General features: G+C 58.2%; 1 protein-coding gene across 1 annotated transcript; it reads left to right on the top strand.

The window, feature by feature from the left end:
- Positions 1-1658: 1658 nt before the first annotated feature.
- PITX1 (paired like homeodomain 1) lies at positions 1659-6966 on the top strand. The gene is made up of 3 exons (XM_030299662.1): positions 1659-1824; positions 4164-4396; positions 6424-6966. The coding sequence occupies exons 1-3, from the start codon at positions 1659-1661 to the stop codon at positions 6964-6966; spliced, it is 942 nt and encodes a 313-aa protein (XP_030155522.1).
- Positions 6967-12633: the final 5667 nt, after the last annotated feature.

The raw sequence follows: 12633 nt of genomic DNA, 5'->3' as shown, positions 1-12633 counted from the left end.
CCCAGCGCTGCTCCCATCTGGGAGCTGGTCCGCAGGTGAGGAGCAGAGGGCAGCATGGGGTCCAGCTCTGGCCAGAGGAACAGGTCAGGGTCGCACCCTACCACCCCATCTGCCGTCTATTTGCTCAAGACTCTGCAGTCTCAGAGCCGGCTAACAATCGCTGAGCAAAATCCTTCAACAAACTTCACTGAAGTAGGAGGGGATCATTCTGAAGGGTAGGAGGGGAACTTCTTTGCCTGCACCCATGGAGGCCCCAGTGGCGCTGCAGCTTAGCTACCACCGTACCAGGGAGAAGCTTGAAGGCGGAAGGCTTCCGGGACTGCTGGCCCAGGGTTGGGAAACGGCAGGCACCTGGCCTGGGCCAGGTGTCTGCAGCTCTGGGAAGCCAATGCAGAGGCCGCAGATCGCTGCAAACCTGCCCTGAAGGGGGCAGAAGCCAACCCCCTGGCTGCCAAGGCTTGGGCCTGGCTGATTTGGCCGGACTGGTGCAAAACAAGGGGAGAGGGCCCCACAGGAGAGGCTGTGGGGCCTGGCGGGGCTCTTGGGGTCTCCTGCTGCACTCGCCAGAGGCCTGGAGCCAACAGAAACGTTTCGTCTGATTAGAAGCCATCAGTTCTATCCCAATCCCGGAAAATTGACTGCGGTGCAGAGGGGGAGGCCTGAGAAGCAGCCTTGGAGGACAGGGTCCAAGCTAATTAGGAGGCAGCATCCGGGGGCCCATTAGAACGCAGGCTGCTGTCACTCAGCCGGGCTCAGGTCCCGGGAGAAGAGGCCGAGGAAGGAGGGGCCGGCGGCCCCTAGACGAGGACGCCTCTGGGAGCTGCCGGAACGGGCCCCGGGCTCTGCCCCCGCCCTGGCGCTGGCTCGGAGGCGCCCGCTCGGTGCGATCCTGCTCCGAGAACATTCTCTCATCCTGGGCTGTTCTCGCCAGGGGCTGGGGACTTCGAGGCGGCCCAGACAGGAGTCGATTCTGAACAAAACAAGTCATTTGGGGCTTGAGGTGGGCACGAGCCGCGCGGGACTTGGAGGCCAGATGCGTTTCTTTTGTGCGGCCGAGGGAGAAGTCGGTGCGTCAACGGAGAAGGAGGGAGCGGCGCGGCGAGGCCGCGGGGGGGAGGGGGCGGGGAGGCGGCGGGAAGGTGGCTGCGGAGGGGGAGGGCACGGGCGAGGGAGGGCGGGCGGCTCGGGGCTGGATTCCGCCCGCGCTCCCTCGCTCGCTGGCTCCCTCCCTCCCCAGCCCCCTCCCACCCAGGCCCACCCCACCCACCACCCCTGGCGCAGGGACTGCTGGAACCTGGCGGTGCGCACTGTCGCTTTAAGACAGCCTCTGCCGGCGCCGTCCGGAGCCTTAGAAACCGGCCCCGGATCGGGAGCCGGAGCCGGGGCCGGGCGGGCGGCTGAGGCCCGAGCGGCGGGAGCGCAGCGCGGAGCGCGAAGCCGGGTATCCGGTCGCGAGAAACCGCTGCCGCTGCCGCCCGCCTGGCCCCGCAGCCCCGGGCAGTCCATGGGGCGGGCGCGGCGTCGTTGCGGGCGTGTGCAGCCCTGGGGGGCAGCCGCTTAGGCGCTGTGCTCTTGTCCCCGCAGGTCGCAGCCAGGGCGGCCGGGCGCGTCCAGCCCCGGCCCCGGCCCCTGGAGCGCCCGCCGCGGTCCCCGCCTCCATGGACGCCTTCAAGGGGGGCATGAGCCTGGAGCGGCTGCCGGAGGGACTCCGGCCGCCGCCGCCGCCGCACGACATGGGGCCTGCCTTCCACCTGGCGCGCGCCGCCGACCCCCGCGAGCCGCTCGAGAACTCTGCCAGCGAGTCGTCCGACACGGAGCTGCCAGGTAAGCGCTGCTCCCCGCGAGGCGCGCACGGAGCCGAGCCGGGCGCACGGAGCGGGGAGCAGGGCCTGGCCCCCGCGCCGCGCCGTCAGTCTCCCTCTACGCTCCAGGGGCGTCACGACCATTTCTTTTCCCGTTCTTGATCGGGGGTGGGGGGGGTGTACGCGGAAATTTACACGCTTTATAAATCGAAATTCAGTGCTTTACTTCCACCCGGTCCCCACGCGCCAAGAGACCGGCAGATGCTCGAACCTACAACGGGAGGGAAGGTCGGACTGACAGCCCCTCTGGATCCGCAGCAAACAGAACGGGGAAAAAATTCGGTTTGCGCAACTGGGTGCCCAAGGGCCTCTCAGACCGCAGGAGAGGAGTCCCTCGAGACTGGAATGGGGCGGCGGGCGACAGAAAGTGCCCAGAGAGACAGAGATGGGACAGACACCCCGACAGGCAGTGGGCGACGATCGAGAGGGAGAAATCGAAGAGAAGGGGTGGCGGGAAAAGTCAGAAAAACACACTGGGAGGCGGGGGGAGGACAACTTCAAGTAAATAGAAGACACAGGACAGCGAGGGCGAGCGGGCCGAGGGGCTCGGCCCGGCTCGGAGTAGGACCCCCTAATCGAGGGAGACGGGCCCCACGTGGGCCGCGGGACGCGGCAGCCGCCAGGCCGCCCAGCCAGGGCCCCGACTCGGCTCGGGCAAGTCTCCCTCCGCGCTGCCTTTTTGTCCGAGCTCAAGCTTTTTACCCACCCCCCGGGCTGGCCGCGAGCTGGGCCGGCGGGTGGGCGGTGCGGGCAGTGGTGCGACTAATCCTCGGCCGGTCCCGGCCCCCAGGGTCTCCTTTTGGCTCCCGGGCTCGGCGTCCTAACTCGGCGCTGCCGCAGAGCTCTCTGCTTCCCAGGCCGTGGGCGCCTCTGCTGTGTTCGTTTCTTAATCCACCGCTGAGTGTTTCTCTACACGTTTTTAATCTCTATTTATTTCTGTTTTGCATCCCTAAGTGACTTTCTCTGAGAGGTTCTGTTTGCTTGACTTAAAAACAATCAACGCTGGATTGTACTTTTGTTTTCAAAAGTTTTAAGCGTGGCCTTTGGTTGGTTTTTACTTTTAAGATCCAGAGAAATATAAAGTTATAGATTGCTTTTTAAAACCAAATCTTTGTGGATATATTTAACATTTTAACTGTATTTTTCAATATAGAAAGAATCACTACACCAGGCACATTTCTCTGGAATTTAAAATAGCTACGTGCAACATTATTCTTGGGGAGATTATTAAAAGTCAATCCAAAATGGCGCGTTTCTACAGGATTTTTTCAAAATCCATTTGCAGTGGTGTTATTTTGGTAATTTCAGTTACCTAACTATAGTGTTGTATTTTCCTGGGATTTAAAAATTATCTCTAGAAGGGGATTATTGGGAAGGGGTTAAAAAAATCTATCTACAACAGTACAGTAAGTTGGTGGTGGTGGTTTTTTTTAATCTCAAAGAAATAAATGCCTGTGTCTGCCTGGAGTTTATACACATGCAGCACTGTATTTAGTTAAGGGTGTGTTTGCACGGAGGTATTTGGCTTCTTAATTTGCATTTGCCCTGTGTCCCTATCTGCCTATTTTTAAGAGTTTGTGACCCTTTCTATGGTGTTAGGCACAGAATTGAGTTTATCTGGGCTTCTGTGTTTTGTTTTCATTTTTTTGTTGTTTGTTTGTTTCAATGTGTCTATGATTGAATGTATTTTGTGTAGCTTGAAAGAGAGAGAGGCTAGAGCCCCAGGTCACCTAGACAGAGTCTGTCGGTCTGGGCTGCTGCCTGAGGGATTTTCTGGGCCTTGGGACTTGAGGCCTGGAGCTAAGGCCGAGAACACAGCTGTGTTGTGCCTGCCCAGTGTGGCTCCCACACAGCCCTGGGGAGAAGAAAGTGCAGGGGCTGCAGGCCACAGCCTGGTTCGTGCTCCATGGACCCACTAGCTTTGGGCTAGAAAGATGTGATCCTAGTTCAGGAAAGCAGAGACCCCCAGATTTAGACGCCCAAGAGCCCTCAAATTGTCATACATTTGCGGGTGACATAAGCAGTAAGGCTCGAGCCTGAGCCCAGCCGCAAGAGCAGGCCCAGCCCGGCAGAAACCTAGGCCTGTGCCTCTCATTCCCGGGCTCTTCTCTGGGGCACGGCTGAGCAAAGGTGACTACCGACGATCAGGCGCCCAGCGGGCTCTTTCCAATAGGGACAATCCTAGGGCCGCTGGCGGGAGGGAGGGCCGCCAGCGCTGATGGCAGGCGCTTCGGTGGAGCCGGGACGGGGTGCAAAAGGGCAGAAGCCCAAGGTGACCGGGGCCTGTCCTGCCCGATTCAGAGAAGGAGCGCAGCGGGGAAGTCAAGGGGCCAGAGGACAGCAGTGCAGGAGGCGCAGGCTGCGGTGGTGCGGAAGACCCGGCCAAGAAAAAGAAGCAGCGGCGGCAGCGCACGCACTTCACAAGCCAGCAGTTGCAAGAGCTGGAGGCCACGTTCCAGAGGAACCGCTACCCCGACATGAGCATGCGGGAGGAGATCGCTGTGTGGACCAACCTCACCGAGCCTCGCGTGAGGGTGAGCGCAGGGTGCGCGTCTGAGGGGACCCGTGAGAAGGGCTGCTGGCTACCTCTGCCGCGGTCCTAAGTCCTCAAAAAGCTTTAAACCCGCGCTCAGACTTTGTCTCTTTGGCACCACTCAGACCTGCTCCCTCCCTCCACCGGAGAGGATTCCACTTTAGGCCCCGCTGCTGCTAAGCCCGTTGGTGATTAGTGACCCTGGCTGCTGCCCGCCTCGAGTCCTACCTGACCCTCGGGCTCTCCTGCAGCCTCACCCCAAGATCCATGGCCCCAAGGGACATTCCCCTGCCCTGCAGGGCCCAGGGCCCAGGGCCCTCTGGGATGTTACTACCCTACACTGCGCAGAGGGTTCCCCGCTGATGAGGACCTCCGGAGCTGCTGGCGCCTTCCCCTGAAAACGAAAGGGAAAGGCAGATCTTGCCTGGCAACCTGGGAGAGGCCTGAAGGGTACCTATGCTTGGGGGTCTCAACACTTCCTGGGGCGGTGATCCCAACCACAGCCTGCTTCTCCTGAATCTCAGTATAGTCCCCACCTGACTCCTCTCCAGTCATTCAGCCAGTGCTGAGCTCGACCCTTTCCCTCATGCCCTTTCCTGTAGGGCTGGGGTCAGGTGAAGGAGGAGCAGCTCTGGTGCCAGAGTGACCCTCAGGCTGGGTCCCTTTGGAGATGTAAGATCTCTGAGCCATGACCACATGATGTCTGCACACTCCCTCTCCTCACCCTTTGGTTCCCAGTAAGAGCAAGAGATTCGATGTTCTCTTGCCAGAGCAGCAAGAGAATCATTTCTTCTGTGGGTGTGCAAATATTTAATCAGATATTGTGAGCAAGTCCCAAGCCAGCCCAGAGTGCTACCTGGCCTACTGACTCCCTCCTATAACCCAAGCTCTCACCCCTCCCGTCAGGCTAGCCAGCCCGGTGGGACGCGAGTGAAGACAGCACTCAGTAATCCTGAACTCACTAATCCTGCCTGGGTTTATGGTGGCAGGAGTGGTGTGGGGGTGGAATCAGGCAATGTCAGTGTGGGGGATTGGAAAAGGCTGAGATGCAGGGGACCCACAGCCTAGCTCAGGAAACTCAGCCCAGGGTTGGAGGAGGGCTGAGGAGGGTAGAGGTCATACAGTGGGAGGATAGGTGAGGATGGGCAAGGACCAAGAGTTGGGAAAGAAGAGGTTCTTACTAAATTGTGGGAGAAAGTGGAGGGGAGATTAGAGAGAAACTAGTGAGAAGTGAACGGAAATTAAATATTTGCAGAGAAACGTATTTGGCATATATTTAGGCGGCAGGAGAGAAACATTTAAGGGAGGGCAAAAGGATCAAACATTTGAGGAAAATAAAGAATTGACTATTTAAGAAACAGTAATGGTCAGATATTTGGAAAGACGGGGAAGAAACTTAAATATGTGAGGAAGAATCAAAAGGATCAAAAATGAGGGATAACGGAGAAAATGGACTGGGGGGGGATAGTTCAGATAGCGGGGTGGACCAAATGAAAATAAACGTTTGGAGGAGAAATGGGCATATCAAACATTCCCGATAAAGATGGAAACAGATTATTTGAGGAGTGAAAAATAGAATGAAGAATGAAGGGAGTCGGGAGATCTTATATTTCCGGGAAGAGAAATACCTTTTGTATTCGAGGGAGAAGAAAAAGAATGGAATATTTAGGAGACAGACCGGGACCCGTTTGGAGGAGAAGGCCGGACATGGACTGGTTGAGAGAGGAAGAAAGCAAACGAATATTTGCTAAAACAAAAGAGGATCGCTCCGGATTAGGAAGAGAAAATAGATTTAACTCGGGGGGAGAGGATCTAGATCAGAAAAGGGGAAAGAGGAATGTTTTCTGGGGACAGGAAAGGAACCATTAAGGAGAGGCTGCAGGGGCGGAAATATCGGAGAAAAGGGACGAAATTCGGAGAGAAGGAACCCGGCGGAGGGCTGGGGGGGGGGGGGCGGGGGAGGGAGTGGAGGTGGAGGGGACTTCCCGCGCTCGGCAGCCCTGACCCTTCTCTTGCCCGCTCCCCCAGGTCTGGTTCAAGAACCGGCGAGCCAAGTGGCGGAAGCGCGAGCGTAACCAGCAGCTGGACCTGTGTAAGGGCGGCTACGTGCCGCAGTTCAGCGGCCTGGTGCAGCCCTACGAGGACGTGTACGCCGCCGGCTACTCCTACAACAACTGGGCCGCCAAGAGCCTGGCGCCAGCGCCGCTCTCCACCAAGAGCTTCACTTTCTTCAACTCCATGAGCCCGCTGTCGTCGCAGTCCATGTTCTCCGCGCCCAGCTCCATCTCCTCCATGACCATGCCGTCGAGCATGGGCCCGGGCGCCGTGCCCGGCATGCCCAACTCGGGCCTCAACAACATCAACAACCTCACCGGCTCCTCGCTTAACTCGGCCATGTCACCGGGCGCCTGCCCGTACGGCACGCCCGCCTCGCCCTACAGCGTCTACCGGGACACGTGCAACTCGAGCCTGGCCAGCCTGCGGCTCAAGTCCAAGCAGCACTCGTCGTTCGGCTACGGCGGGCTGCAGGGCCCGGCCTCGGGCCTCAATGCGTGCCAGTACAACAGCTGACCGCCCCCGCCAGGCCCCGCGGGCCCGCGGCCGGCACGGCGCCGGGGCGGGGGCGGTGCGGAGGACCTCGCCACGCCGCGGCCCCCGCGCCTGCGCAGCCCCCTCCTCCCCATCTCCCCACCTCCGGGCTGGTTGTGTGTTTGCTTTTCTGGACCCCACTCTGCCCTCCCAAACGAGACGAAACAAAACAAAAAGACGTCGGAGAAAAGTGCTGCGAAAAAAAACGGATGAGTTGCAATTTCCCTCGGGATGGCGCGGGTGGTGTGTGTTGGCTCCCTCGGGCCCCGGCGGGCCGTTGCGCGGAGGGGACGCGGCGCGGGAGGCGGGCGGTCCGGAGAGGACGCCCTCGTAGCCCGCGTTCCCGCCGCGCTGGACCCGGAATGAGTGGCCGCGCCTGCGGACTGGACGTGCGGAGCCCGGGCAGGCTGGCCCCGGCCCCGTACGAACCGAGGTGCCCCCTCCAAGCTGGCCCCGGCCGAGCGTACCTTAGCTCGATTCGGATCCGAGTTGGAGCGGCCGTTGGGTCGGGGATGACGGTGCCCAGCCTGGGATCGGGGACTCGCTGTGGAGCCGCACGCGGCCGCGGCGCGCCCGGAAGAGCCGTCGGCCGCCCAGAGCCCCGGAGTCCTCTTTTAAGGCTAAGGAGACGCAGCTGGCGGTGCGGACGTGGCAGGAGAACGGGGTGGGCTCGTCTCCGAGCACCCGGCCTCCGAGCTTCGCCGCAGGCCCAGGTCCTTCGCTCCGCTCCCGGGCTAGGAGGTGGCCTCCTTGGCCCGGCGAAGAGCCCCCTCCTCACCGCCCGCCGTGCAAGAGTCGAGCCGGGAGAGCTCAGGGCGCGGCCAGGGTCCCCGCGCCGCGCCCACTTTGCACACCCGCTCTCCGGCCCGCGCCCCTGTTTACAGCGTCCCTGTGTATGTCGGACTGACTGTATAGAATTATAAATCTGTCTATATCGACTTGTCCATGTACGTCTATTAAAACCATAGTACAAGCGTGCTAACCACTGCCGAGCCCCGACTGCTTCATTCCACTGGGGAGGGAGGCGGGTTAGAAAGGGAACGCCGCCACCGCGGGTCCTGAGGGTTAAAGAGAGGAGCCTAGGCAGCCGCCCTTCAGTGGAGAGGGAGGTGCCCTCTCTTCCCACCGCAATTCCCGACCTGCTCTGCCCGGCTCCCGAGAGGGCGCCATTTGGCGCTCCGGGCTCCGAGTCCGCGCCCAGCAGGCGCTCACCCGCTGGGCCGCTCAGCCTCAGCGCTGTGCTCAGCCGTCCTAGCCAGCACCCCCACTTCCCCGGCTGCCGGGCTCTGCAGGCTCTTCCCAAGCTATGTCTGCGGGGACCCCCGAAGCCCTCAGGGTGCTCCGTGGCCCTTGTTCACCGGGGGAGTTGGGGTGAGGGCCACTGAGAGCCCCCTTGGTCCGGAAGTTGCCTTTCCTCCTGTGGGCCCAGTACCCCCACCTTGGAGCCCTGCCCTAACTGCTCCAGGCGGACTGAGGGTGCAGGATCAGCCGGTGTCTAGCCAGGGCCTCCCTCAGCCTTTCCCTCCTGAAATGACACTCAGGGGCATCCGGCAAAGCTGTGCTGGAGAAAGTGACCATCACACAGAATTAACTTCTCACTTCCCTTCCACCCCAACTTATTGGAAGGAGGCTGCGGGCACTTCCACCCTCCCCAGGCTTTGGAAACTACTGAACAAGACCAGCCTGTAAACTGCCTGTAAAATTCTGCTTCCCTTAAGTAAGTCACTTCCAATGGCAAAACAAAATGTTTGCAGCTGCAGCGGGGGAGGAAGGAGGGGTTGGTATTCTGCTTTAGAATCACCTTGTGACTAGGATTGGCGCTGCCCTGGAGCTGGACCCAGGCAAGCCCTAGATGGGAGTGGGGCACAGCCACGGGCTTGATCGTGAGCTAATAGCTGGAGAGCCCTGTGCACACATTCACAAACCAGATCAGCCCTGCCTCTGAGGTCAGGAGTGTTGTCCCTATTATACAGATGATGGAACCGAGACTTCATCATGTCATGCAACTGGGCCAAGATCACAGAGAGTCAACAGTCTTTAGATTCCAAAGTATCTTTCCTCTGGTCTTCCCACATTAAGATGAGGAATGGAGGATGGCCCAGGATGATGCTGTAGGATTTGCATTGTGGGGTTCTGAGAAGGACAGGGCCAGATACACAGGCTAGAGGAGGGAGGTGGGTGGAGGGAAGGCTGGGGCAGGGGGCTGGAGCCAGACCACCCCTCCCCCAACGGCTCCAGTCCAGAGCTCTGACCCCTCATTCTCTGGAAACATAAACATAATCACATCTGGACTCAGAGTGCCTCCCCCAGCCTCACACATCTGCCAAGGCCAGGGGGCCCTGGTCTCTCTTGAGGGCAGAAGGCAGGAGAGACCTAGGAGATGGGACTGGAGGAAAAAGGGAGGCAGAGAGGCCTCTCCTGGAAGTCAGGCCCCGCCTCAGGTGACTCGGCCAACGAGGGGCTCTGGTAGAGACTCAGTGTGGCTTTGGGGCCACAGACCAAACAGCTGCAGATGGGCGGCAGGGCAGAAGCAATCCCAGAATGACCTCATCGTCCAGCAAGAACCATGGCCAACAAGGTGAGTGTAAGACCCTGGGTCGGGCTCCCCCCAGCTCTCCTGTGGCTGCAGATAGTAGCCAGCCCTTCCCAGCTGCACCAGCTACAGAATCATCTCTGAAGGGAGGCTGAGAAATATATGGGGTTCTGGAAGCCCAATCCTCTGGAAAAAAAAAAAAAAAAAGAAGGTCCTAGTCCTGCTCTGCCTAAAGAAGATTGGGGAGGGGGTGTCATTCATTGACGCAACATTTACTGTGCTCCCGCTCTCGGTGCTAGGGATCGAGTGCTGGAAAACAGACAGTCCCTGCTCTCATGGACAAGTAAACAAAAATGTGTATAATTACAAACTGAGCTGAGTGCTTTTGAAGAAAGAGAACAGGGTGCTGTGAATAAGAAAAAAAAATGAGAGTCCTGCTTTTAACAGGATGCTCTGTCTGGCAAGGCTGCTCTGGAGAGGTGGCTCTGTCTCTGTCTTAATGGGTAAGCGCTACCATTTATTGAGCCCGTTTGGGGTCCAGGGCCCAGGGCTAAGTGTACACTCCTCGCTGATTGGCCCCTTTACCTGCACAACAACCCTATGAGGAAGAGTTCTCATTATCCCATTTCTCTGATGAAGTCCCTGAGGTCAGGTCATTTGCCCAAGGTCCAGAGCAGGAGTGATGGAGTAGATCCAAGCCCAGTCAGCGCCCACTCTACCTTCTGCATTGGACTACCTCATGCCAAGCACCGTGGGCAACATGGTGGGCAGAAGGCAGAGTTTGACCTTGAAGAGATAAGTGATTTCTACCGGCCACACAGGACTAACCCCAGGAAACAGAAAAGCAGATTTGGTCTCACTTGGTCCTGAAAGCCCCAAAGGGCAGCTGCAGGTTTAGAGAGGTTATGAATTAGAAACAGGAGGCAAGAGGCTGGTGCCCAGCACTTGTCTGCAGACACCCTGGGCCACCAAAGCCAAGTGCACAACCTCCAGAGTGCCTGGTCATTGAGGAACCGAGTTACCTCCCCTAGCTTTATGGCCCCAGCCAGGCTGCAGGCCTCCGCCTGACCCACGGCATCCCTGAGTGCAGCTGGCAGAGTCATCTAGAAGGGTGAAGAAGTCACAGCTGGAAGGTCTGCCTCGAAGGGGGCACTGCCCAGGGAGTCCAGGCCCTGGAGGTGGCTCTGTGTTGTCCTTCGGCTCCACATGCCTGAGTCTGTTGCTCTCCTGTGAGATTGCAGCAGATAGCAGCAGGCCTCAATCACAGGAGAGCCAGCGTGGGAAATGAGAGGAAGGGTGGTTTATGCCCATGAACTCCCCATGTCCTGGGCCAGTTTCTTGGCTCTGGCATCCATAGGAAGCTTCAGTGTGGTCTTTGAGAGCAAGGGTTTGAGTTCTGGCTCCACTACTGAGTTGCCTTGGACAAGAGACAATTAACGTCTGTGCGCCTGTTTCCTCTTCCATAAAAGGGAATAACAATCACTTCACACAGTTGTTTAAAGGATTAAAGAAGATAACACATAAGGCATTGGTTGTGGTGCTGGCATATAGTTATTACTGATGGTGTTGGTGATGTTGTTGTTAAAATGACACATCCGGCCTCTCCCCTTGAGGGCCCTGTTCCCCACTTTCCACATTAATAACGCTTCTCTTAGTTTCTCAACAGGTCATTTCTGAAAGTGTCATTTGGGGCCCAACTTGGTTTTCCCTCCAGGTTTGCTGGGTGTTGTGAATGTGATTCATGACTGACTGTCCTGCTGAATGTCTTCCCCACTGCATTCCCACCCTGGGACCCATCCTGGACTTGGACCCTCAGGAACCCAGCCCGGTGTCCTATGGCCAGGCCCTGGGAGGCCCAGAGGAACTGTGTCCAATCCCTGCCATCCACTGGTCCTGAGGAGAGGCACGTTGGCAGTCAGTACTCTGAGACACGAGCCGGGGGAGCAGAAGGGCCAGTCACCCCAGAATTCTCCTCTAAGGGCTCCCTGCATCATGGGATAAAGAGGCCTGGACACTTCTTTTTGTGTTCTGCTATCTTACCGCTAACGTCAGGCCCTTACAGAGTGCCAGGCCCCATGATGCATTTTATAACAATTACAGTGCTCACTCCTCACAGGCAGGAAGGGCACCCTGTCCTTTCGCTGTTCGACCCTGAGGCTCAGAGGGAATCAATAGCTCACCTGCGATGACACAGTTAATGAAGGACAGAGTTGGGACGTCACTTGGATCCTCTGACCCAGGTCCATGGTCGTATCTACTGCACACTACACTCTCTTGCTATTTGTATTGGGCAGCGGCAGGGGGAGGGGCAGAGAGATAAACAATTATAATTCATGTAGATTCCTGGCAAGAAGCTGAGCTCAGGGGTGCTCTGGGAGGGAGAAGGAAAAGGCCCCAGGCCCCAGGACGTGCCTTCACTGAGCTCACTTGGCTATAGGGGACAGCAGCAGATGGCACAGGTGACAGGGGGACTGAGGAAGCCCCAGGATGAGGGCGGCAGAATGGAGCGAGCACATGAGGGCATAGGGAAACTCTCTGGCGAAGGCAGGGCCCCGGAGTATCAACCATCCAGTCCAAACTTCTGTCTCATGCAGTATTACAAGCTTATCATTTCCTAGATGCGTGCTTCCCGTCTGCCTCCTTCTAGAAGCCCTCCTAGGCTGCCTCTCAGCCCTTGCTAGCCTGCCTCCTTGGCACCTCTCACCATTGGAACCCCACTGTTCACACTCCTGTGTTGCCTTTGCAGGGCCCTAGACCGTGCCTCCCTATTGACTGGTGTTGCCCAGAGCAGGTGTCCACTTACTGAATGGCTATAAGAACTTCAGGAGATGCAGCCGCCAGAGCCCAGCCAGGCTAGGGGTGCTGACCCTGGGAAAAGAGACACTGCAGAGGAGCAAGTCAAGGTGCAGGAAGCTGCACTGGGACTGGGGTGGAGGAAAGCCATTTTGGCTGTCTGGGTCATGTGGCTGTATCTCACTCTGTGCTATCCTGTACATATTTTATTTCTCTTCTTAGTCTCACTTTATAGATAGGAAGCTGGGGCTCGGGGATGTCGTGTAACATGCCCAAGTGGGCACAGGTTTTAGGAACTCAGATCCTAGCCTGAGCACAGTGCC

Source organism: Lynx canadensis, chromosome A1, assembly GCF_007474595.2.
Source record: "Lynx canadensis isolate LIC74 chromosome A1, mLynCan4.pri.v2, whole genome shotgun sequence".
NCBI lineage: Eukaryota > Metazoa > Chordata > Mammalia > Carnivora > Felidae > Lynx > Lynx canadensis.
The sequence above is the reverse complement of the archived record's forward strand: the minus strand, read 5'-3'. Positions and strand labels throughout refer to the sequence as shown.